The sequence below is a fragment of the Aythya marila genome (assembly GCF_965140915.1).
Source record: "Aythya marila genome assembly, chromosome: 8".
Lineage (NCBI taxonomy): Eukaryota > Metazoa > Chordata > Aves > Anseriformes > Anatidae > Aythya > Aythya marila.
In genome coordinates this window covers 3,545,352-3,572,897 of record NC_139049.1, presented here as the reverse complement: position 1 = coordinate 3,572,897, position 27,546 = coordinate 3,545,352, and the positions used below count along the sequence as shown (strand labels likewise).

At 40.1% G+C, this 27,546-nt stretch overlaps 1 protein-coding gene across 1 annotated transcript in view; it reads right to left on the bottom strand.

The window, feature by feature from the left end:
• Positions 1-8,537, bottom strand: part of PLPPR4 (phospholipid phosphatase related 4) — a gene marked incomplete at both ends in the record, with an annotated part of 29,197 nt that extends 20,660 nt beyond the window's left edge. The window contains one exon of the mRNA XM_082765594.1: positions 8,460-8,537. Coding sequence (XP_082621720.1) covers positions 8,460-8,537 — 78 coding nt within the window. The remainder of the gene's footprint in view (positions 1-8,459) is intronic.
• Positions 8,538-27,546: the final 19,009 nt, after the last annotated feature.

Below are 27,546 nucleotides of genomic sequence, written 5' to 3'. Positions count from 1 at the left end.
CTCTTTTTGCTTTGCTAAAATGCACTACAGGTGTTATCTCTTTTCATGAACTCAAATCCAGATCCTCTCTCACTGTATTGGACTGTGTTGGTGGCTGCCAGGAGACACTCTTTGAATATTGGTTACAAAAGCGATTATCCTGGGCTGTTTCCATGAGGTTAACTGGGGAAAAAATGAAATGCCTCTTGTGCAGTCATAGCAAAATATTGAAGTTGCTGCTCACTGTGATGAGCAGAGTGACTTGAGTGATTTTTCTTGAGACTGGATGCAAACACAAAGGCTGTGGAATTGCCTTGTTTTACCTGCCTGCATATGCTAGGCAGAAAAGAGAGAAGTATGTACATAGCTTTCAGAGGAAGCCAAGCCACAATGAACCAGATACGGATTAAAGACAGTATGACTAGCCCACCTGTCAAGAAGGATTAAGTAATATTTGATAGGATACTTGAATCTTTTACATTTGGAAATAACTTGTGGGCTTGGGCGGCCAAAGAATTGTTAGATCCCTAGGTTGTTCCGCAGTTCTTCCACAGCAGACAAGGAGTTCCTGGGCACGAGAGCTGCCTCTTGATATTTCTCTTGCCTTCTGGTAATTAGGAAATCTTTTTAAGCAATCAAGTAAGCATACAGGATTGCTTCAGAGAGATAGCTAATGAATGCCATCAGTTTCTCCTCATAAAATCAACAACAGCCAAGTGCTTGGGAAAAGGATGGTCAATTTAAAAATTATGTTGCGTTTGCATTGCAAGGCTTTGGCATTGTGGGAGATTCTATTAAAATGTATTATAAATGTCAGTCCTTGTGCCAAAGAATTCATGGTCTAAATGACAAGGCACAACAGATGGATGAGACAAAAAAGAGGGCTGTGGTGGGTTGGAGGAGACAAGGTATTTCTATTCTTAGCCAACTACTAACAGTGACTGCAGCTTTCAACCTCCTTGGCTGTTGTCCTGTTGTACTTTGCTGTGAGCTTTGCAAGACAGGAGGAGAAACTGGAAGGACAGGGCTCTATTATCCTGGCAGGAATGAATACTGAGGTCATGACTATGAATACCTTTCAGAAAAAGGTCAAGCAGAAAAAACATTATCAGTCCAAATGCTGCCATTTTCTCTTGTTTTTTGGAACCCATGAGCTCTTTTGCAGGGTCCTCAGCATGGCTCCTGCTCAGCTGCATCAGTGCTGTAGCTTTGCCCTCGGTGAGACTGCAGTGCTGAGCTGGGATTAAGACCAAGTATAGGTTTAATGACATTGCAAACTGGGCTATCATGAGGACTTCTGAGACATAGTACAGAACATAGGATGGATGTAGAGCAGGGAAGTCCGGTTTGTAGGTTTTCTATGTTCTAAAATAATTCTTAAACCCTCATGCTTGCAAGAGAAGGCATTCAGGCCTTTTCAGAAGCGTAAAATTTGCATCTGTATAAAGCTGGTTTTGCTTTTCTCTCTAAACTCCAGTTTCTGCTGCTTCTTGTACCTCTATTTGGATGCAGGCTTAATCTGGCCCAAAGCTGTAAGGAACCAACCTTTCCTCTGGAGGATTTTTACCTAACCATTGTCTAAGTTTTGTGAAAACTAATTGCAGAGACATGATGTGGTCTTTCTTCTCCCAGATTAACTCTATTGGATTTAATTTTGACTCACAGTTTAGAATCCCAGGTGCCATAGAAATCTATTATCATTACCATTGTGGAAAATTAAGTTATCCCTATTTCCAACATTGATTTTAGAGTTTAATTGAATTGTTCTGTGACTGCCAATTAGAGTCTTGCTTTATAAATACAACAGATATAACATGTATAATTCCTCAGATCTCTCGATCTTTTGCCAAATCTTAATGGAAAACCTTTCAGTACATGTAAGACCAAAAATAGAGATGATACACAAGTGATTAAATTTCTATTTTTTTTCAGAAATTTCAAAGTCACACTTTGACTTTAGGTAATCCTAAAAGTTCTTCTTTCTCTCTGTTTTGTTTGTTTGTTTTGTTGGCTTTTGGATATTTTTTTTAAAGCAGCAATTATTTAGAGATAAATAATAACTATAATTAAAAAAACAGCAATTGTTTAACAAAAATATTATCAAGCAAGAATAATGTAAAATTAATTATAAAATATTTCCACTTAAGTATATGCACTTAAATATAAAGCAAACCCTTAAACAGAAATTTTACATCACATTAAAAATACCAGGAAAACATTTACTGTCAGTGTGACTTCAAAAATAATTGATGATTCATTACATTAATTATGATTACAGTTAAATAGGATTATTAATTAATTCAATGATTAGTTATAATCAATAAGAAACTACAAACAATGAGATTAGGATATTGCACACCCTGTTGATTATGATTCTTTTCTACTGGCTGCTGTAAATTTATGGCAAAACAAGAACAGCAATATTTCAAAAAGCTGGCTGTTTCCAGGTCAAACTTTTACTAATTTTCAGTCAAAAGTTTCCTGAAAACAAACAAACAAACAAACAAAAACCCCACATCTCTAGCAGACAAACCTGTCAATACCTGCAAACTATTACAATTTATTCTACTCTCCAAAATACGTTTCATATGAAAAACAAAAATTACTGTGGGTGCCAACCCTTCTCCAGTGGCTTATTTCCATGCTCTTTTGCAATGTATGAAATCTCTCCCTACAAACTGAACTTTTAAGTGAAAGAATCATCAGTAAAGATTACAATGTTTGTAACAGTTCAGCTCTTGTGTAGGTAAGGTTACACTACTCACTGCTCATTTTTAATTTTGGCTGCAGAGTAACAGATTTTCAACAATTATAGAAGAAAATCACAGAAAGGGGTACAAACATTTCTACTTTTGGAAGAGGTAATTGTTTGGAAAAATGATTCTCCTTTGATTTCTAATATGTTCAGGCCTCCTTTTACTAGTGAAGTAAAGAAGATCAGGAGGATGAGGTAGGACTGAGAAGGGTACAGGACCCTCTTCCACTATGAACTATTCAGGCTACACTGCCCAAGCAAGTAGCTGAACACAAAGGGAGATCTAACAATGCAAATGCACTGGCATGTTTTCCCCCTCTCAGGACAACCTTAGCACACCCTTGGCACTTCCTTTTTTGTTACCATTTTCTGCTCATCTTCTCCTAAAAGCTAGTAGTATGCAGGCTGTACAGCTCTTCTGTAAACACAGAAGTGATGGGGAGGATATAACGTTGACAGCTTGGTGAATGAATGTTAGTTACTTTGGATGAACAGCAACCTCCTCAAGCCTCAGAGTGGCTGTTAATATTATGGGGATGCTGGTCTCTAATGCAATGTGATAAACAAATCTGATGTCAATCCTCCGTGAGTAAGCCACATTGCAAGGTTAGCTCAATAAGCAGACTATTAAGGGTATTTTTCCACCTTCCCCTCCCCTCACACATGGTTGACTCTTTTGAGAGAAAAAGCAATATATGTGGTAAGCATTATGCTACTTCCACAGTATGGGGATCATTTCATCTTCTACAGCTTGTGTGTGTGTGTGTGTTTTTCCCTTAAGGCTAATTCAAGTATAACTGAAAACCTACCTAGAGAGAAATGGGACTACATTGCTCCTCCATGAAACAGCAGTGTAGTTTAACTCTTGCACTAGATACAAATATCCTGTTCTTAGGAAGGAAGATTTAGTTTTATGGCCCATTCTCCCTATGTGCTTACTCTAATCACTGCATTCAGTCAGCATCTTCTGTCTCATACAGTCACGCCTATACATGACTTGGAGGTGACAAAGTGCGTAATTTAAATGTGGTGGGTTATGCATGGCTGAATAACTGAAAAAAAAACACCTCCAGATGTGACTGAGAAGTGGCACAGGGCTACCTAGTGATGTGTACAAACATTTGACATTTCCAACCTAGCTCTGTCAGTAGATATTAGAAACAAATGGAAATAAAGTGTCTGGTGCTGAAACACAGCGAGCATTTTTTCCATGTATTTATTTCAATGGAAGCTGATGACCCGCATTTTGCAGGCTGGACTCCTATAGTGATAACACTTACTGCTTACTGTGCCTACTGCTCATACCACTGTTATAAGAATTCCACTGCTCATACCACTGTAAATAAGAATATAGAGCCTCCTTTAGGAACCAAGAAAGTTAAGTGTTCGCTCAGATTGACAACACCATGTTGTTTTGCATTCCCACATCTGGGACACAGGATAACAGGGTAACAGTACTGCTAAAGTCAAAGCCAGAATTCATAGTGCCTTCTACAAAACGAGGATTTAATCCAGGAATTTTTCAAGTGCATGAGCACCTGTGAAATCTTTTTCCTTCACTAAGAACAAATGTATCTGTCCTGCATCTAAAATATGACCATTATCTTAGGAACAGAAATTAGAAAACCCTGGATATTTTCCAAATTCATATTAAAATATGAGGCATTCTCTGGGCAGCATTGGAACAGGCTGCCCAGGGAAGCGGAGGAGTCCCCATTCCTGGAGGTATTCAAAAGATGTGTGGATGTGGCACTAAGACACCTGGATTGGTGATGGGACTCAGGAGGTCAGGTTGATGGCTGGACTTGATGATCTTGAAGTCGTTTACAACCTAAGTGATTCTGTGATTTCTTCTGCAAGTGAATATACTTATATATTCTGCATATGCTGAAAAGAAACTGTCAGTTGACAAAGAGCAGAACTTCTTCCAGGAATACTCATTTCCAATATCTTCCAGAGGCGTGTAGGCTTTTCATTATGGAAAAAAAAAATTTACACTTGCCTAGAGAGACTGAATTTTCATGCCAAGTTTTGACCTTCCCAGCTATGAAAATGAAGTTCACATTACCTATACAGTCTACAGAACCCTAAAATATCACACCCGTAATTAGGAATAAGACAGGCCAAGCGGCCTGGCAGTGCTCATTTTCATATGTCTTAGGTTAGCAAGTTGCACAAGGCAATCTATTCAGCTCTCAAGAGCATGTGCTGATCAGAGGCTCTGCTATGCAGGAGTCTTACCAGCATTTTTAAATAATCTCTAAAACAGAGAGTAAATCATCAAGTTTTTATCTTATGAATCATGAAAATTGAAAACATGCTTCTTTGTATAGCCTTTGATTTTTTTGGAAGATGACCCACCCACATTTTTCTGAAGCTCCATTTCTTCCTTACAGATTTTTAATTCCTTTTCCTTTCTATGTCTTCTGAAGCTCTAGCCTGATTCTTCTTTTACTTCTGTATAAATGAAGAATGGCTCCAGTGATAACATTGATTTAAGAAGTGCATATTGGTTTTATGTTGTGACTCTGCTGCGTTAAAATCTGTTGGTTTGAATTATTCTTAAATTAGACTGAAATCAAAATCAGGCCCACGGTATTTATTTTAAAGTTAACTGACAGTTGTCCTATGTAATTGCATTTTATCCCATCATGAAAGTTGCTGCCATCACGTGCTTTCATGTACAGGAGTTATTTCCATTCATAATGTATTCATAAGGATCTCAACAGCAGAAACACCTCTGTGTCAGAGCTCTATTTGTTTGCTGTTCTTTCTAAAGATCAGGTCCTTCTGGAGCACAGAATTTGTTTTATTTTTATTTTTTATTAATTCTTTATTCTCTTATGCCTGAAATACATCAGTTATTACAGATTTTTCCCTCTTTAACTGTGTTCTATTTTCCATTTGTATAACACAAATGCTTCCCTTTCCTACAGCTTTGGAATTTCCATTTCCTCTTTGTCCCAACGTCCTTTGTTCCCATGTCCTTCCTTTTGTCTAGTGCTTGAGAGAAAAAAACAACCCTTTTTTATAATATATTTTCTAAACAATTTACTTTTTCTTTACCCTAGATTTTCTAAGGTCCTGATGCTAAATGGAAGACAACAAACTGATTTTCTTGCTTGAAGGTGCAAACTTGATTTCCTATGTTTATTCACTGCTATTCAGGAGGGACTTCCTGGTATGAACAGGACAGGCAAAATGAGAGTGTGTGGCAGAAGAGAAAAAAGATATCTATAAAAGAATTGATAGTGTCTAGAGGAGAGAGCTAAAAAGCTTAACTGACAGTTGTCCTATGTAATTGCATTTTATCCCATCATGAAAGTTGCTGCAATCACGTGCTTTCATGTACAGGAGTTGATGAGTGCCCCATCATGCATTCAACTGCCATTCATGAAATTAAAAGGAAAGCATTAATTGGTAATTTACTTTTTTTTTTTTTTTTTTTTTTTTTTCTGGATCATAGGAGAAACCTACCTTCTGCTTACAAAGGAAATTTCTATTTCATAGTAATGCCAGTCATCCACACTGGGCCACCCTTCTGTCCAATACACTTGAGAATTTCCACTGACAATTAAATTCTCTTTGACTGGATCTCTTTGGATGAAGTATAGCTCAATCTTTGGTTCTCCTTGAGCCAATCACTACAGAAGAATGTAAACCATCCTGTTCTTTTTCTGATGCTGTTGACATGCTGGTATCTGCCTGTGCTACAAAGCTCTAGGAAGGCAATATCGTTAGTCTGATTAGAATTAGTGGGTAAATGCTGGTGGCTGTACACAGGAAACAAAAGTTAAACATTTAAATACCACCTGATTGCTGTCACCCTTTCTTCAAGCAAGTGTACTCGCCTAAAATGTGTGAAATGGATTCAAATCTTCCTGCTGTGTGATGGGAGAGGAATGACAGCTCAGAGTTTCCTAATCAAATGTATCAGGAGGATTGCAGACAGCTTTTTCCCTTGACATTGCTTTTACTTGCATTGAATGCCTAAATGTTCATTGGCTCAAAAGGGGGCACAAGTCTGCAGTCCTCAGTAATTAGGACTCCTGGGGGAGAAGGGCTCACACGGGTTCTGGACTCCACTCCTGTGAAGGAGTAACATCAAAGTCCCAGAAGTTCCTTAGCAGCCTGTTCTCCGAACTGCGAATTCTGATTCCCTCTTGGAGCAGTTGGGTGCTGAAGAGGCTCTGCAGTGCTGATCTCCAGCTCTTTTTAGATCTAGCTGTAGATGACCCGCTGAAGATTTCAAGATTTTTAAGAGTCCACATCAGAGTGGAGAACTCACCTGCTTCATGTGGAGCCTGTACAAAGAGCTTGGTCTAATTTCTTCACTGCTTGCAGAGTCATTTCCATTATTCCTTGTAACAGCTACAGGGAGCTTCCAGGGGAAATGCCATACTACAAGTATGGCATTAATATTATATAAGGCAACTCTTAGAGCACCAGGCACACGTTTAGTGCTGCTGCTCTGTAATTCATCCCATCTTGCTGCAGGCAAAGCCCACCAAACAGCACAGTTCTGTCATGTTTTGCAGGATCTCTCATTGTCCCCCGGCATCAGTTACTCCCAGGCTGAGGCCCAGCCATCTCCCTTGCTGCTTGGATTCCCAAAGCAACGAGGATGGCAAGGAGAGTGAGGAAAACTGCCTTTTCTAGGGACTTTTCCAGGCTTGACCTCTCCTTCCTGTACAAAGCCAATGTAAGTTGGATGGCACAACAAGCACCTTCCATCAAAGGGCTTTTCTTGAGCAGGCCTGGTTACAGCGACAGGAATGCCTGCTGCTTCCATAGGAACAGCCTCTGCAAAGCTTTCCACTCAGTGCTGCGTACTTCAGGTTAGCTCCTGATCGTGCCCAGGTGTTTATGGAATATGGGGACAGAAACACTGCACTGTTACCTAAAATCCCTTCTGAACCCAATCCCTGCTTCCTTCCAGAAGACCTCCAAAGTCCTTCAAATGCACCTTCAGGTAATTCTTGTTCTATAATTCTTGTTCTCTGAGGTAAGTCACACGACACCTCACAGTGCCCCAGTCACTTCAGATGACCCCACTCACAGAGAAACACTGTGCTCAACCCCTAAAACATTTTCATCTCTTTCTTAAGTTTAACCCGTATTCACCCCCGATCTGGCAGTACACATTGGCTGCGTGCTCCAAGGCAGCAGCATCCTCCAAGTGCCACACCAGGCAGCCAGTGCCTCTGCAACTCCACCTGCCACCAGCTGAGCAGCCATGGCAGGTTTTGCTCTGCGAGCTCCAGAGAGCCTCATTCCATCTGCATCACGGGCGTTTTTAGCTCCCTCAGAGGAAGCGGGGGGCGTACTGGGGGGCGTAATCCAAGGGTCGACAAAAACATACCGCTGGCTGTCATTTTGAGATCGCTTCTGTTTCCCCGAGCAATCCTCACGAACCGGGATTTGTATGCCGGCAAAGAAACGCGAGCGGCGTTCGCCTCCAGCCCTCCTTGAAACGCGGCTCCGTGCCGAGAGAGCAGCGGAGCAGCCTCGGCATCTCCCCCCCCGCACCTCCCGCACACAGCGCCCGCTCCCCGCCGCGGGCCCCGGCGAAGGCGAGGCAGCGCCCGGGGAGCCCGCAGCAGGCGGCGGGGGCGCCCCGCCGGGACCGCGGCACCCCCCGGCCCCGCAGCCCCCCGCAGCCCCCCGCAGCCCCCATCCCCGCACCCGCCCGGGTCCCCGGCGCCGTCCCCGCGCGGCCGCTCACCTCCACGAAGTAGAAGCAGGGCAGCAGGGTGACGCTGTCCTTGGTCACCTTGCCCTTCGGCCGCTCCTTGGCGGACATGGTGCCGGGCTGCGGGCGGCGGCCCCGCGGCAGCGCTCCCCCGGCCGCCGGCAGCCGCGGGTCTCCTCCGCCCGAGCCGCGTCCCCTGCGCCGGGCTGACGTCAGGGGGCGGCGGGGGGCGGCGGCGTTAACTCCTTCGGGACGGGGAGGGGGGGGGGGATGGATGGGGTGGGATGGGATGGGATGGGATGGGATGGGATGGGATGGGATGGGATGGGATGGGATGGGATGGGATGGGATGGGATGGGTTGGGATGGGATGGGATGGGATGGATAGAATGAGATGGGATGGGATGGATGGGGTGGGGTGGGGTGGGATGGGATGGGATGGGATTCATAGGATGGGATGGGATGGGATGGGATGGGATGGGATGGGATGGGATGGGATGGGATGGGATGGGATGGGATGGGATGGGATGGGATGGATGGGATGGGATGGATAGAATGAGATGGGATGGGATGGGATGGATGGGGTGGGGTGGGGTGGGGTGGGATGGGATTCATAGGATGGGATGGGCTGGGCTGGGCTGGGATGGGATGGGATGGGATGGGATGGATTGAATGGGATGTGAGAGGATGGGATGGGATGGGATGGGATGGGATGGGATGGGATGGGATGGGATGGGATGGGATGGGATGGGATGGGATGGGATGGATGGGGTGGGATGGGACATATAGGATGGGAGAGGATGGGAGGGGAGGGGATGGGATAGGATGGATAAAATAAGATGGGATCGGATGCTGTGGGATGGATTCGATGGGATGTGAGAGGATGGGATGGATTGGATGGGATGTAATAGGATGGGATAGGATGGGAAGGGGAAGGTGCCACAAAGCTCTGGCTGCAGCCAGTAAGGGATCAGCAGCCATGCGTATGCAGGCTGAAACACCTGCACAGCATCCCGGCAGGTGTGGGGTGTACAGGGTTGGTCCAAGGGGAGTTTGGGTCTTTTGCCTTGCTTCTGGGAAATCTTTCACCTGAAACAGAGGAGTAGAATGGCCCTGGGAGCAGTGGTCCTTGGATGGTCAGTATTACAGGGTGGATGTGCTCTGCTTGAGCTCAGTCTGTTAGCAGCAGCTCACCTGGCCTCAGCACCCATCAGGCCGTAGTGGGGCCAGGTCTGAGGGCAGAACCGAGCTCATCAGCCTTGTACATGTCCCCTCAGCAACTGGGGCCTGAGATTTCTCTAATGCATGGAGTGTCTGGTGCAATTGCTGCTACAACCTTAAAGAGAAAGGAATTAACCTGAACAATTGTTTCCATGGTGAAATGTGTTATTTCAGGATCCTATTTGTGGATCAAAGCTTACAGCCTTTTTTCAGGCAAGCTCCTGTTGATGTCAACGGGAAGTATCCTTGATAAGGTCTGCAGGCCTTCTGTGGATGGGGTAGCGTTGTCATTCCTTTATAGCACATCAATAATGTCTGCAAAGGTTGTCTTGTACCTGTAAGCTTAGCCCTGGGTTGTGGCATTTAGCTTTACCATTCAAGGAAAGAAGCACAAATTGAGTTGTCACAGTTTATTTCCTGTCTTTCCTGCTTTTGGGGAGTATGGGAAACAACTTGCTGTTCTTGTTCAGTCACCAGGTGGTCCCTGGTATTTGGGATGTTGTAGCCAGTGTGCTATGGCAATGGAGATGAAGATTCCCACCAGTCCCTTGCCTTTTCCAGCTGTTTTCTCATTTATGCACAAAGGGTATGTCAAGTCCATGCTCTGCACTAAGCAGACGAGCAAACTCTCATAACAAGATGTTAAAAGCAAAAATCTACTTGTCAGTCTCCATGCCTGCAGGCAGGTGTGGAAGGCAAATCTGCAGCCTGACTCCAGATCATTGAAAAAGACTTTCCAGAGCTCCAGCAGGTTGTTAGTGCTGCCATACCAACATGTGGTCTAGTTCTAACCCTGTCTGGAAGGATTTCTGCAGCTTCTGCTCACCTGGGGGGACAGGGGCTCACTGGTACCCTGGGAATGGGGGACAGTGCAGGGGGGCTCCAGGCAGCAGGGGTGGCCAGGAGGGTTGCTGGGAGTGGAGGAGCTGTGAGCAGAGGAGGTCTGTACTTGGCTGTCAGAGCCAAATTCCAGGAAATTATTTGGGTGGGTGGGTGTCTGCTTGTGGTACCTACCCCACAAAGGTCTAGCCTTTACGTGAAAAAGCCCAAAAATAACAACAAAATCAAAAACCCTCCATTTTTGCTAACCTTGCTTTTGGGTTACTCCAAGTAAAAGAGCAGAAGTTGAGGAGCTGTAGAAAGATTTTGCTACTGCCAAATTATTTCCCAGTTTTTATGGGAATAGGGGTTAATAAGTGATAGCCATTTAGAGTTGCATTTACTGTATCAGCCTCGGTTGTTCTGAGGTCATGAGTCTGGCTTGGAAATCACGAGCACAAACCATTAAAAATGACTGAAGAGTGCTTTGCTTACCTCCATTTCACACACAGATTGCTTCACTCTGCAACAGAGTAAGAGGGTTAGGGTGCTTCGTGGGCAGAACAAACTGAGAAACTCACACAGTGATTTAACTTCTGAAGCTGACAAAAAGCTGTTATTAATTAGTAGTGCCTAAAAGCCAATTTAGAGTGTAACTGTGAGTCAGGTACAGTAAAACACAGGGTAGTAGCCAACCCCTATTCTACAAATTTTTACTAGAAATATGTGTGTGGTGGGAAGGATGCAAGCTGTGTGCATGCTGTAAGGGCAGGAAGAGTTGTGTTGATTCTCTGGCTTTGTTTCTTACAATTTTGTGAATGTACTGGTAGAGAGAGTTAGGAGTGGGCTTCTATATTATTTGGCCAAAGTGAAGCAATTGTAGGAAAAAATGCACGTGTGTTCCTAAAGAGGGTGACTGTGTGGTGGGGGATGGGAAACATAGTCAGCATGGGACAAGGATAAGCCATTGTGTAAGTGGCCATCTCATCTATATGGTCTCCTAAACAAAAATGTGTTGGTGGTAAAAGATTCAGAAAATGCCTCCTGTCCATTTCAATCAAGATAGTTTTATAAGAAAGTGGGGTGATGCATGACTTATGAATATTGTCTATGTGGATCTATGTGTAGTATCTGCACTAATGCTGACAGCTCTTTTTAACCAACTTCAAGCAATCTCTGTAACAGAAAAGTGTCATCGAAATATGTTAGCATAAAACATAAAGCTGTTTCTGCTTTGCTTCAGCAAAACCAATTGAGTTTATGGAAAAATGTAAAGTACTAAAGAAGTCAGGGAACTAGATGATAAAACTCATAGATCTAGAGCATAGGCTTCTTCTGACTCATCTGGAATAAGATTTTAGGAAGAGAGATTTATACTTGCTTTGATGAAAAGAAAACTTGGCTATTTGTGCATGCCCCTGGGGATTTCAGGTGGAGTTTTAAAAGCTCACCTTGATGCAAAACCTTATCCTTGCTAAAGAAGTGTTGATGGAGCTTCTTCAAGTGAAGAAAGAGACCATAGCTCCTTCCACCTCTCAGGCAGAGAGCAGCTGCCACAGTTAATAGAAACATTATTTGAAAAGATTTTCCAGCTTAACCTAGCGTGTTGGCAAAGATGCGCTGTATAGAGGTAGACTGCAGGTCCTTGCCTCTTTATCCAGGTGCTCTCTTCCCTCTGGAGCAAAGTCTGCCTGTATTCCCAGGCTTTGGTAAGCACTGGGCACAGGCAATGACTGTGTTTTTGCTGCTTCCATAGGAACAGAAAGCACAATACATAAACAGACCTGTGCTATATCACTGGATAAACCCCCTTGCAAAAGCAGGATGAAACAATTTGGGGAAGGATTAGAACTGGCTGAGAGCCAGCAGGTCCGTGGCTGCACAGCCCCACTGGCCAGACAACGGCACGGGGCACTCTGTAGCACCAAGTACAGCCAGAGGCTGCACCAGGAGCAGCAGTTGCAGTTACTGTTGCTTGATAGCCCAAGGAAACCTGCTTTCCCCTGGCTGCCACACCATTTCTCTACAGAAAGGCCATTTCTGGGGCTTTGTGCATGGACCAGGATTAACGCTTTCTTACTATATGGATAGATTACATGGTTTTGTTTTGTTTTGCCCAGTGAGCATGGAATAGATGATGTGAGCTCATCACATTAAAACAGTAATCCTCTTCTGGAGAAAGAGTGGCATATGGGAACTGGGCTCTGCTCTGAGGAGCTGACAGATGATTTTTGTTCTGCTTTGCATGCCATATCAGAATTCAGAAATGCACCAGTGTGCATGTGTGTGTATTTCCAGTCCCTCAGGAAAATGTCTGGTTGGGGGAATTTGCTGTGTGGACTGAATTCACATATTACTCCATAAGTAAATCTGCCCTGTGTAAGGGAGAGAACATATTGCTTATTTTACAGTCATTCATTTCAATGATTGTTGCGGTCGTGACAGATAATTTTTTAAAAATACTTCATCAATCTGCTTTCTAATCTTTGGTGCAACTGCTTTAATACAGTCTGTTACTTGGAAGATACAAAGTGGTGGCTCCCAGGTCAAGATCCATGTGAGACAAAAAAGCAGTATCTTTTCTAGCATCCTAACAAAGTATCCTGCATATACACCTGGTAAATGTGATGGAAAGGAAAAATGATAGGAGGATATAACAGAGGTGGATAGCTGAATGATAGCAAGGGCATTCCTTTAATTATTAGCATTTGCACTAGCTTCTAGCAAGTGCAAGATTATTCTTTCCTTATTTTATTTTATTTTATTTTTTCATAATAGGGCAAAGTCTTCCTCTTTGACCCATCTGTAGCTCTGATGTGTGCAGCACAGAGCAGTCTTGGATAGATGGTGGCATGTGACAGCACTGGCAGATCCGTAGTGGAACAACTTCAAAATATACAAAAGATCCACAGTGCAGATGGGAGAGTTAAATTCTACTTTGATTTATAATTGCATCAAGCAATTGTTTCTCTACCAAGCTTAATAATCTCCTGTTGCTGTAAAGCTCTGTTTTCTAAAGTCTTTTCTTTGACTACTAGATATAGGTCACAGCTCTGAAGTAGCAGATGACTGAAGGATTTCTGTCTTCTGTGCTGCCTTTTACACTGTGGTGTTTGGTCTAGAAAATGAATTTTCTATGTTTTGCATGAGTCATGCTAGGATTATTTTTCTGAATCTACCACTTTAAATACCACCTATGAACACATCTATATAGCATTTTGCATACATAAGTGCCTATGCTTTCTGGCCTTGGGCCAGTTTTGGTTTAGAAGCTGTGTGGCTGTGGAAAATAATACTGAACTGTGGTTTGTATGATCTGCTTCCCCTTGTGTCAGATTTAGCAGTGGGGTGAGCAGTTATGTGGCTTTTAGTGAAGCTGCCTTCTGGCTGGCTGTTGCAGAATATGGGAAAATGAGTTTATGTACAACATGTCCAATATGCTTTTATTCTAATGCTGACAATAGCATTAGAATAATGCTTGGTTACCCGTGTATATCTGGCTTTAGGATCTTGTTATAGGCCCTGATGGTATGAAAAAGACAGAATGTGAAAATCCTAGCCGGCTTCTGAGGTACCAGTGGTTCTTAAAAACAATTTTGTTTATATATCAATAAACCACAGATCTCTATTTTTATGCAGTGACCTTCTGCCACAGATATTTTGCTTGACCCTGGGCAAGTTGCTTATAATCAGCTAATTAAACATCAGCCATTTGGTGCATGAGCTGAGGCAGAGGTCAAGTGGGAGACTGCAACGATGCAATTAACAGTAGTACCCACAGGTCTAAATGGAAATGCAGAGGTCCCAGCAGCAATCCTTGTTGTCCTACAGATGTATGAAATAATATGTCAGTAAGGTGCTGATATACATTTGACATTTTGAGGATTACTGCTACCGTAGCCTGCTGATATTAATCCAGCCTGTCCTGACCTCTATATATATTTGTATGTAACCTTAGTTTTTCCATTTCCTGTCATGTTTTTCCAACTTAAGTAACATCCTTCTCAAAAATGTTTTTCTTGAAGTAGTATGCATAAACACAACATTACAGTAGATGTTAATGAAAAATGTATGCTTCAAATTCTGCGAACAAGATACATGCATGCCTTGGAGAAGAAAATGTAGCAAGTGAATGGTAAAAACAAGATTGTGACTTATTCATAGGAGGTAACAGGAAAAGTGTCTAGAACACTGAAATATTTATTTCCAGAGCGTTCTTAGGTGTTCCAAGTTCACAAGAGACAAGAATATTTGATTTTTACAATATCAAAGTCCAATTTTAATTTTCCTATGAGAACGTCATTTATTTTGAAAGGCTGTAATTAAAGTGCTGTTGGTTGTCAAGGGCATAAATCAGGTGGCCTCAGCACTGAAGAAAACTCCTGTCCTCCACCATTAAATACTCATTTTCAGTTACTTATTAAACCCAAGTCATAAAAATCTATCTTACATGTATGCATGCTATAAATATGTTTTTATATACATATGAGGTCTCAAGGCTTAGATGCAAAGTGATAATTGAATGAAAGTATGTCAGCTAAAAATGGCTGCAATTTCACAGTAGCACTCAGTATGTATTAACATTAACTATTGATACTGTATAGAACCAGAAGACTCTACCAGAGAAATAATAAAGGAAAACCATGAAATGCATCTTTTCTTTTTAATTTGTGTAACATTTTCCATGAAAATATTCTACAACATCAATCTGCAGAGAAACTCATTATCAATAAATGTTATGCGGAAATAGCACTGCACAGGAATCCGTCTATCATGTTATACAGCAGAAAGTGAAAAACTTGCTCTATGAATAAGTTGAGTAGAAATTGCTAGCTTATAAAAACTAGTTGAATATTCAGGGAGAGAATATTCTTTATGAAGTGAACACTTGGGCAAAAATAAAAGCCTGTACCATCATTCTGTATCTTGGTAATGTAATATGAGACTGAAGAGCTGTCAGGTGGCTTTCAGCCCCATTGTGGTTATGCTTAGAAAGGTGCTGAAATCAGCCATCACTGAATTTCATGTGGAAGTTTGTTAACATCAGGGGAATGTAGACACGAGTAGTCAACAGGTGTTCATCATAGAAAAGGGAATGTAATTGAGTAATTATTCATCGTAATATATAAAGATGTAACTATACATTTTGCATTATTATTAGTGAAAATAACTGAGGATTTTGCACTTGATGTTACAAAATTATGTCTGCCAATGATTATATAGTGCTGTCAGAGCAGAGTTATGCTGAATAGGCATGCTTCTTAGACATACCCCGGTATTCTGGATAGTTTTGAGCACAGAACATTACGTGATAGTGGCAGAAAGACCGAATTGTTGCTGGATCACCAAACAGTTAAAGCTATAGTGGTCAATCTTTTTCCAATGACAAAATTACAATTTTTGCAAATTGTATTCTTGTTGTGGTATGATGGAGTCTACTGAACATATATTCTATCATCTGTCTGCACACATTCAGGAGCTGCAGTGCTTCTGAATGTGCTTTCTAAATGCAGAGCATGCATTTAGCACACTACTTCCCATGTGCAGTAGGTGTAGTCTTATGAACCACGGTTGTGCACACAGTTATTTGAATATGTTCTGGTTTCTATCCATTACCAATGAATGCAGGCCTAATGCAGCCAATTAAACATTCTCTTTACATCAAAGAATTTTGCTCTGTGTGACAAGTTCATTGCCTGTAGAAACTTCTGCACTTCTGAAAGAAATACATTGCTGGGATTCAGAGTATACATGTAAATCCTGAGTAGGAGTGTTACACACTTGTACCAGCTATTCCAAACAACATAAACCCATTTTTTTTTTCTGCCAGTTTGATTTTTCTAATACAGCTGCTACTCCCTTTGAAACCAAAAGGAATGTTTTTCAAGATGTAGGTATGGCTGCCTGCTATGTCATTGACTACTGATATTTTGGTATCTGAAATGATATAATTATGCTCTTTTTTCTCTTTTTATTTCCCCCTATTATTCATATTATTTATTACTCTATTATTTCAAAGATTTTAGGTAAAAAGCAACAAATAAGGCTTTAAATAAAAGGGCAGTTGCATATAGTTACCAAAATATCACTGGGTAGTTAGAAATTAGTTTCTACTACTGTTCTAATAAAAAATAGTATTTTACATTTGTAGAGGACAAAAAATTGAGTGGTTGATATGCATTCAAAATTATTCAAGTTCAAATGCAGTGGTTCTAAGGCAGTTCTGAAGAACATCTGGCTGACATTGTTCGAGTTAAACAGGTTCTAGTGGAACCTGTAATCTAGCTCCAGGAATTTGGCTTTGGCATTTTTTTGAAGTCAAAATGCCCTTTTGCTGACCTGAACATGCCCCACTCCCCTCTGTGGGCAGACTAATATCAAGCTTTGCTCTCTATTTCCATGTATAAACTTGCCCTTGTAGAATTATGCTTATGCAGGGAAGCACACAAGCACACACCATATATACAGTTTATTCTTACCCCAAATGTGATTACAGTGGAAATACTAAACAGTTACAATAATTGTTGAATCGGTTGAAAATGTTGAATTGCATAACAGCTGAAATTCTCTGCAACATAGCAATTACTCTCAGCCTGCTGAAGTCAACTGGAAGTGAAAGACTTTAGCAGCAACTTCACTGAGCTTGCTTTCCATTTTAGTTGAGCAGAGAACTCCGATGCTTCATGCTCAGTATCAAGATTATTATGATTATTCATTTAAAATACTGTTTTAGCTTATCATGGAAATAAACACCTCATAATTTATTATATTTAACCATAAAATATTCCTATTTTGTTACTGAGGAAATGAAATATGAAAGACTGACCTTTAAAAGCCTTAATTTTGCTGAAATAGCTCATTTTATTGGACATACCTGGCCTAGCTAGGCTGGTAAGAGCTCAATATGGATTCACCGATCTTGACAGAAGATTTCTCTTTATGGCTTCTTATTTGGAGAATAGGAATACAGTATTTCAGTTATGAGACTTACTTTGTGCCAGTACAAAATACAACTGTCTTTAAAGCTCATGAAGGAAAAAAGTCCTATTTTCCTCAACATAGTTACACAATCAGATTTTGTAAGCTGTGTCACGGTAACTTGTCTGAAGTGAAACTGCCCTGGTATCTTCTGAGTCTTGCCAGTCTCTTACACCACTGGACCACACTTCCATTTCTTCTTGTTCCAAAAGCTAATAAAACACAGACCAAATGAATTAGCTTAATAACTGAAGGGAAATTATCATAAGTAATGATAACAACAATAATGAGAAGATATGCATCATGTAAGGTGGTGACTTGCCTTGGTGCAATTCTTCATTTTCTCTGGCTGGAATATCCTGAACACATTCAAACCATTACGACTTTTTCACTGAGATTTGGAGATTGCAATAATTAGGTGTAACACACAAAAAATCGATATGCTTGTTTGTTACCTGAGTGATGTAGGCCATATTCTGCTTACAGGTGTGCCTGTACAATATGTGCTTGAGAGTTAAATAGGTGTCATTTTCTATGATTATACTCATTCAATAACTTGTTTTTCAAAATACATTCAAATACTTAGCTCCTCCAAGTAAATAGACTGCTTTGATAAATAGATATTTTTGTACATGCTTGGGATCATTGCATATTAGGATGTATAATTTCTAAGTTGTCAATTCTGCATCAAAATTCAGTCTGTCCTTTAATACATATCTACAAAAATCTGCTGATTTTTCAGATAGCATTTGGGAGTAGGCAGTTATTGCTGATGGTCCCAGATCCAGTCCCCAGTGACCTAACAGCTCGTTAGGTTTGTGAAAGATAGGATGATTTTGCAACAGGGCAAAGCAGAAGTTGAGGCTGTGTATCTGCTTGAACTGTGTGCAGTTCACAGCATGGCAGTAAGTTCTTGTTCTGTATAGCTGCTCCAGTAAACACCAATGGTAGGGTAAAAAGAAATGAAGAGCAGAGAGTTAGACATATCTGGTGACTTAATGAATGATTTTAGCTTCACATTCATCCATTTAGCTTGGTGGTTGGTTGGGTGGTTGTTCCTGAATTTGACAAAGTCTAGAAAGAAAATGGCTACATATAAAATCTGGGAAGATTATGGCTGAAAGTGTTATCTAATGTAAGGTGAAGTAGTCTGAAGTGCACCTCTACTTTGTTGCCTGCATCAGTTCCCTGTGGAAGCATTCAGTAGTGCCAAGCACTTGAGGTGACCAAAAAGCCATAAATTCTGCAGACTTATGCCTGCCCCTCTTTCTTGTGGGCTGGCCAGTGGAGAGTTTTCCTGCTGGCAATATATCTCTGCAGTCATCCCTCCACCTACTGACATGTCTCCAGACAGAAGCCTGACATCCTGATGGCTTCTGTATGATCAGAGAACTGCAAGAAAGCCCAAATGAGGGAAAAGGCTTTGCTCATATGACTTGAGAGAAGTTAGCCTTTCTCATAAATTTTGTAGGTGTATATACCAAACATAACATCTGCATTGATTATATAGGGCCTGCATCATTTCAATGAGTTGTAACCTTTGCCTAAGTGGAAGTATTGAAGTCAGATTCTGCTGATGTTATGCTCTATTCTTTCTGGAAAGATATCAAACTATTTAATTTGTATAGATGGCCAATACTATATAAATGCAGACATAGGCACAGATACATACTGCCAGAAGAATTGCTGTATTACATATTTGCAGGAAAAAAACCACACAGGTCAAAGTCATCGCCTTTTGCATCTCATATTTGAACTGTAAGAGAAAAAACCTTACCCAATGCAGAATTAAATGAATTATGAGACATCTACTGGCTCTACTAGTCTCCCTACAGTGTGGTACTTGCATAGTTATAAATAATTATGTGCATTTCTGTAATATAAACCCACAATAATTTGTTTTGTTTGTGCAGCTCATATACTGTATATTGGTGTCTGCCTGTAGCCTGGCTAGATAAGTGAATGTATTTGCAGGGGTTTTTTTTGTTTTGTTTTGTTTTTTCTTCTGTTGACCTCTGATCAACAGATCTCTGATTATGATGAAAAAAAATATTCCTGTTCTGAAGTTAGAAAAGTTTTTCAAGACAAAGTCTCTCAATAGTTTTAAATAATTCAACTTTGATAACTTCAATAATTTTGTAAATTGTCATTGTACTTTAATAATTCAATAACACAAACTGATGTTTTCCACCTTTTTCTCAAGATCCAGATCTGTGTGTATTATAGTCCTTTCAATTAATGTTTTATCCATAAATTCATCAATGACTTAGTCATTCAGATTGGATTTAAATTTATACTTCGTTCGCTTCATAGCTGAAGTTTAGCAGTTTGAATATCATAGTGCCCCAGCAACTTGGAATAAATCAATTTTCCCAAGTTCTCTGTAGTCTAATAAACTTAGTGCTAAATTAAATCACTTTGACTCACTTTCTTCACCAGGTAGAATAGCTCAAAATGTCTCTATATCCTCAAAAATCTCAGAAAAAAAATCTTTTCTAACTTAGATATTTGAATCGTGGCTTAGAGGAGGCTTTCCAGCCATCTGTATATCTGTATCCAAATGGGAACAGATGAAAAATCAAGAAGCCTTAATTCTATTCCCACCAGATCTAGAATGGAACTTAAATTGATCATAGATATACACAAATAAGTTGCAAATAAGAGCAATGTCTACATACAGGAATGTTCTATAGTGTGACAACAAACACATCCAGATTGAAAGTGCAGACAGGTGCCTGAAAGAAACAGATGTGTGATAGAGATGTTGCTGATTCTGTTTCTGTTGCTTTCTGTTACCAGACTCTTGTCCTGCAGTGAATTTCTAGAATAAATTCAATTATTCCACGTGAATGGCCCCTTAAAACAGTAAGAATTCTTTATTTTCAGGCCACTCGGTCATTATTTTATTTCTAGTGAGTAGTGGGAGTAAAATGGAGGTTACAGCTTTGATTAATCTGAATGAATGAATGCCTCATCCAAGCTGACAGGCTTGCTGGAGGCTTCAGCCTGCAGAATGTAAACTCCCTTCTGCCTGATTTCTCATGCAGTTTAGTAGGGCTTGCATGCAGTAAGTGATTTTGGAACTTGGACCTGATGTCTTTTGGTATCAAGGAGTTCTATCATAAGGAAGTGTAAGGTGTACCCATTTTACCAAACGTTAGCTGTGTGAGGAGGATAGATACATGGGCAAGTTCATCTGAATTGATTTGGAAGGTAGGATGCCATGCAGCCCAGCACATTTCAGTGGACATTGCCAGAATCTACAACAGGTTAGAAGCTACTATTGAAAAATATGAAAGAAAATAAGCAAATGGCTGCCATGGATAGACTGTCCAAGTCAGCTGTCATTTTACTGTGAAGCAAGGAACTGTGCATTGCCTGATGCAACAGATCATTGTAGATTGATAGAGCCCTTAGTGGTTTGCTTTGGTAAAAAGTGTTATTGAGCTACAAAACTTATTTCATCCGAAAACTTGTAAATCCATGAAAAGCAGGCCATTCCTTCTGTGAAATATTACTTAAAAAATCTCACAACATTTTAAATACTGGGACCTCAAATTAGTGTGCATCTTAATTAGGTATCAGAAATGTAAAAATCTCCATTCCCACCATGGACAAATGGATATCACCCTGCAGAATTTTCAGCATTACTCTTCAACTTCACTGCAACATAATTGTTTATATATTTAATCTATATAAAATGAAAAAGCAAACTGTTGGATTTTGAAAGAAGCAAAGGCTTTACAAGTATTTTCTTAATTCCAAATTAATTCAAATATACAATAGTGAAGTTTGCTTTATCTTCCCCAAGAGTCCATTTATGTTGATGGAGGGATTTATTTGTTTGGGATTTAAAGGACTCTGATAACAGAACATCAATATCAGCACTTATTTGGTAGAATGCAATTTTCATGAATTTTTCATTACTATTATTTGCCTTCCTGCCCTGGCAGAATGCTTTCCAGATGCAGATTCTAATGACAAATAGGGAACTGTGACCAATGAAAAATTACATGCCTAAAAAGAGGGGAAATATACGAAGGAGTCGATATTTTTATTACTGCTTGATACTTCATTTTACTGTTTTTTGAATGGGCTCATATAATTCTCTAATGGCAATAATTTATTTGTATATTTTTTTCTGCATCTAATACACCCCTTTGGCTACAGAAAAGATTACCATTTTTATGTAAAATTTTACATTTAATTGATAACAATTAAATAAGAGTGTGGGACTGTTTCCCTTCATTCCAATTGGAATTAAGTTCAGATAGTCTGACCTACTATTAGAAGATCCTAAGGATTAAGAATTTCTCTGTAGAAGAAGTAAGGCAAGCAATCAACAAAAAATCAACAAAACTTTCATTTACATGCATGCCACTTGATGAATATGCTGATGAACATATCACTATCTTGGATACCAGATGGAAAATGTTTATGACTTTTAAATATGATCAGCAAGTTTATTTATGGTGCAAAAGCAAAATTTAGAGCAATAACAGCACCTATCATCATAATTAAACCAGGTTAAAATGCTACATTTTTAATCAGTGGTGTCAAGATTATGACCGCTCTTAAGAGGATGGAAGGTAATAGCACCTTCACAGGGATCAAAGTGTATATATTAATTTGTTAATGGATCCATTGCTGAACCAGTGAATATTGATATGTCTTGGGAGATAGATGTAAGGTTTGGAAATTTGAAGAAGGTACTTAAAATAGATGTGAAGCCTTGGAAGCAGGTGTCACTACAGCATGTGTCCTTTTCTTGCTACACTTTTCTGTATGTTTCCCTTTATTTTATGCTCTCCACATGCTTGCATGTCTTCTGTTGATCTCTCTTTTGTATCACTGGTCCATTGTTCTTGCTACTTAATTGTCCCAGTTCTATCACTCCCTTTTTCTACGTGTTGTCTTTCTTTTCTTCTGCCTTCATGTTTTGTTCACTCCCCCTACCTAGGTTGTGTTTTGTTGTTTGTTTTTTTTTTGTTTTTTTTTTTTTCTTCCCTGTCCTCCCTCATCCTTTTTTTCTCATCCTGCATTTTCACTCTTCCATTTTAATCTTCTCACCCTCTTTTATTTACCTTCACCATGTGTATTTCCAAGCTCCTTTCTTCACAGTGCTCCATTTCTTTGCTTTTTCTTGTCATGCTTTCTCCTGGGTATTGTGGCCAGTAAGCCTTGCTTACAGCAATTAGTTAATTGAGGCAGTAAGCAGAATCCAGATGACTAAGCTCTGAAGTGAGGAGCAATACGACACCTTTCTCTTCATTTGTGTCTGTTCTCTGTGCTCATTGAACCCCTCTAATTATTACCTGTACTGGTCATCGTCAACAGTGTGGCACCGTTTTCCTGTTTTGCCTGCAGAAGTGGCACTGGGGAGCTGTCCAAGGTAGGGAAGCTGAGCCTGTCCCATCCTGTCCTGGCCTGTCCCGTCCCGTCCTGTTCTGTTCTTCTGTCTCTTTCCTTCTCAGTTTCTTTGCTTCGAGCTTTTCAGAAAACTGACTGTAGATGTAGACAAGAAGCTTCTCACTTCTCTTCTCCTAGTAACTCTGCTGTGGTCTGTGGCAAAGTATTTGTGGATCTGTGACCACCTGATAGAATCCAGGATAGCAGTGTGTAGGTGCTGTAGTCAGTAGTATACTTGCAGTGCAGGTGGGTCAGACACCACTTCAGCCAAAGACAAGGAGCCAAGGAGAAAGCAGTGTCTGTTTGGCAGAAAAAAACATCCAGTTTCTACAAGGAGATGGAATTACACCCAGATCAACAGTGTCCTGCTTCCCTAGTTGCTTGCCTAGCTAAATTTGTCAGATATTCAGATACACTTTCTTCTTATCCAGTTCATACCATCCAGTTTGATTGTTTTCAAGTGTTTGGGAAAACACATTTAAAATGTTCTTCTCTGTATTGCTATCAATATTAGGAACTGACACCTAAGTACTCTTTTTCCAGTCTGTTGACCTAGCTTTTCATTTAGAATGTATGTAATGGATATCTGGTGTAAGTCATCAAAGATGTGGTGAGAGACATTGACAGGTACAAAGGATCAACATTTACCTCTCCTTGCACCAAACAATACTTTGTTTTCATAGGCATTCTCAACTAAGTAATCGTATTTCTTGCCTAGAATATTTTCATAATCTGTTTTAGGAAGTAATATCTCTACACAGAAGATTATAGAAAGTTTGTTGATTTTTTTAGTGTGCTTAATTTGTACATTTGAGAATTCTTTGTGTGCAGTCATCTTTTTTCTCCAGTGACTCAGTTTTCCCACTTGTTTGTGCAACTGTTTCCAAGAGTAGTTGAAGAGGAACTAGTTCCGAAACTCATAAAAATGTGACCATAAAACCAACAGAACATGCCTCAAAAAGCAGGAGGGTGTCATTGGCACAGTGTATAAAACTTTATTGTTTCTTTCCTTAACTTTGTCCCATGATGGTTTTTTAGATCTCTCGTAAGTTCTCCATGCTGATTTATTTATTTATTTTAAATGGCACGATGTCCTATTTAGTCTCAGGAGATGATACAAGGGTTATATAAACAATAATTCAATAATTCAATTAACCCATAATTAAATTCAGTACTGTGAGATTATCAGAAGGAAGTATCTTGTTGTTGTAACTCTAATCTTTTAAGATGCTGAGTGCATACAATTTCTAACAAGGCTGATAGGAGTTAGAATCTTTCAGGAACTTCTGAAGGGGTTGGAGACCTGTAACAAATACTAACAACATTTCCCTCCCTATATTGATTACAGACTCTCTATTACAGACTGAGCCTTCTTCCCAGAGGTACTATGGTGATCTTCTACTATCCCAAGAATTTTTAGAATCAAGTGTGATAACAAGAGGTTTACTGCTTGCTCCATCAAACCTTTTAAAGTCTCACTGTCACAAAACAGCAGTAAAGCAATTTTTTGCTACTTCTGTGTCTCAAGAAGAACATCCGTATAGGATGGATGTTCCTATATATTCCTTCGTATAGGAAGAGAGAAGAATCCCCACATAGCTCTTTAGATGCAAATTGCATAGGTTTTCAGATTGCTCCTGCTACCACAAAATCTAAAGTTAGTAGGTTACGTTGTAGAAAAATGAAAGGAGAGGGCATTTTTGAGTGATTTCCTACTCTTCTTGAGAGAAGAGTTGCAATTACATGTAGATACAGAGCAGAAACATGCAGAATTTTGCCACATCTCATATAATGTGACATGCATTAATTTTGCATTAAATGCAAAAATTAAAAGGAATTATTCATAGCTGTTCCTCACCCCTACCTTCTCCCACTTCCTTCAAATAACCTACTCAACCTCTTGATAAGGAAATGCTACTTTAATGCCAGCTTTATCTAGAATAGATTTTACAATAATCAGCATAGCCAGACAACATAATTCCCCTCAATAGTTGCCCTATAAGAATGGTTGAAAAACAGCAGAAATCATTTGTCCTCACTTCCAACCCTGAGTGCTTAACCTTGGATGGGAGAGTCATGCTGAGCTCTTTCCTCCAATGAACCCTCACCTGCAATTAAAATGCAGCAGATTGTATTACTTACTCATTTATACCTGGTAACATCAATACCTTCAAATTATATTGAGCTGCCTCCCGTGCAGTGCTGTTTGCCTTTTGCAGGTTTGTGAGAGAGTTATTGATGGGAGAAAAACCCAAGCACTTGCTCTGCACAAGTGCTCAGCAGGGTGTATGTGGAAATGGTGATTAGTGCTCAGCTGTGCTCTCTGCTGAGTCTGTCTCATCTTGGCTCCCAGCTGGTCTTGCTCGACTGTGTTACAACTTCCATGGCTAAATGGCCCCAGGAAAGCAAAAATGAAGCTTATGTACCCATGTGTTTTGGCTTTGGTCCTTTGACTAGTTACATTATGTCATCTTCATTGAGATGGCAGAGGTTTCACTGAGATGCCTGAAAGAAATGCTTTCCCCTTGCATCTTCAGTTAGTATTGTACACAAGGTAAAACTCCAGACCCAGCTAAGTTAATGAGATGGCTCCCACTGACTTCAGTCAAACCATGACTTAAGGTATTTCATGGGGACCTGAACTCCTTTGTCTCTCTGAGGAAACAGCTTACAAAATGAGTCTGTGTTCACTCCTTTTAATCTGGAAAAGGAGTGCAAGGGGAAAAAAAGTTAAGCTGCACACCTATAAAGTTTGTATTTGTTTTGTAGTACATACAGAGCAGCTTTGTCTAGAGTTGTCTGAGATTTTTAAAATATATATATTTTTAATATTCATTCTGAAATTTTGATTCATCATCAAATTTTACTATAATAACATTTATATATCCTCCCCATCCATAATATGGCTTATCTCATTTCAGTACAATATCAAGTCAGATCATTGCTATAAAACCCATATTTGTGAGCAGAAAGAGAAAGAAAAAGTCAAGAGTGGTGTAGCCAGGAGAAATTATTCTGTCTCTGCGCAAATGATGGGAAATTTCATCATAGATCAGACATTATGCAGTACACATGCATAATGCATGTATTTTTCCTCCCATTTTCTCTCAGTCAAGTCTGATTATGATGGGAAACTGGAAAAAATAATGGACAACTGGAAATTGCTAGAATATGCTGCTGTAGCATGTTTTGAATATTATTAAATGAATTAGTTATGCCATCAGAGGGAGAACAGCTGTGTTCTGAGTCAGGAAATAGCTTGATTCTGCCTTCATTTTTATTTTAAGCCAGTGAAACTAGCATAAGACTGAAGTCAATGGATCTAATGAATCTTTCAAAATATCTTCCTGGTAGGAACTGCTCAGAACATCATCAACTTGTGTGCAAAAACCATTAGAACCAAATATTGCTTCCTGGTGTTTCAGAGTAGCTCCTTTTGTCTTCAGTAGGATTTGGGAACACAGTTTAGTGCTTCATTTTGAAGTCTCTCTAAACTATGTATTACAGAAGTAAAAAGTTATCAACTCAGCAAATTTGTAGAGCTCACTAAGTGAAGGAGTTTGAAGTATTCAGGGATATGTGTTGTGGTTAAAGTACAAGAGGTGGCAGACAGAGTAACTTCATTTTATCACTTACAAAAAGTCTGGAAAGAAAAACAGACATTATGAAGTGTCTATGATTTATTTTTTTAATACTATCAGCCCCGCCATACAGTGATCTCTGTTTAATGAAAAAAGCTGTATGAGGAAGAAGGGTTTCATTGTAAAGCCATATTAAACGTCCTTCAAGGAAGAAGATAGGGGCAATTTTGCTACTTCCCCCATGAGCTGGGTAGTGTATAAGCTGCATTGCTCCTGGATGCCCCGTGGGGACTGTGATCTGTCCATTCTGTCACACTTTGTATGACAATACTCTTCCTTAGTGCTGTATTCTTCAAAGACACTTCAAAGACATCTGAGCACTGATTAATTCTGCCCAAGTTTAGGCACTCAATTCCCAGGATTTCCATATAGTCAAGAGAGAGAGAAAGAATGTGTGTGCATGTGAAAGAGGAATCTCCAGAAGGTGACTTAGGTTTTAGGAGGACTGGATAAACTCCCTGATCTTTGGTGGAATTGAAAGCTGCTAGTGGAGCTATTTCAGTTAAATAATTGAATTTGAATGAACCTAGGCTTTGTTATATATTTTATGCTCTAGGCTATGCCAGGGAAAATGCATCGCAGAGTGTCAGGATTTTGAAAAGAATGCATCTTACGTGTACAGCACTAAACTATGACCACCTGTGAATTGCAGTCTTTAGAACGTGTCTTCTATTAACGTCATTCCAAATTATGTTTGTAGTGGAAAAAGATATATATTAATCTCATAGGAAATATGAACTCATAACCTCATATTTCATGGGATGGTGGCCTCCTTGTTACAGAAGCTTGTGTTGGTATAAGGATCTATCTGCACTCCAGTTGCAAAAGCACACAACGAATGAGTTCATGGCTCAGCTACAAGTGTTTGCTCTACCATGATAACTGGTAAGTTTGGCTCAATGCAGAGACAGTTTTCTTCCTTTCACCAAGATGGAGACTTTTGTTCCCAATAGACTTCACCATGAAAGATCTCGTGTTAAACCTCCAGGTGTTAAGCTGCCTATGTTTTCTCAGTGAGAGCTAGTTACTTGAACTGAACTCTAACATTAAGCT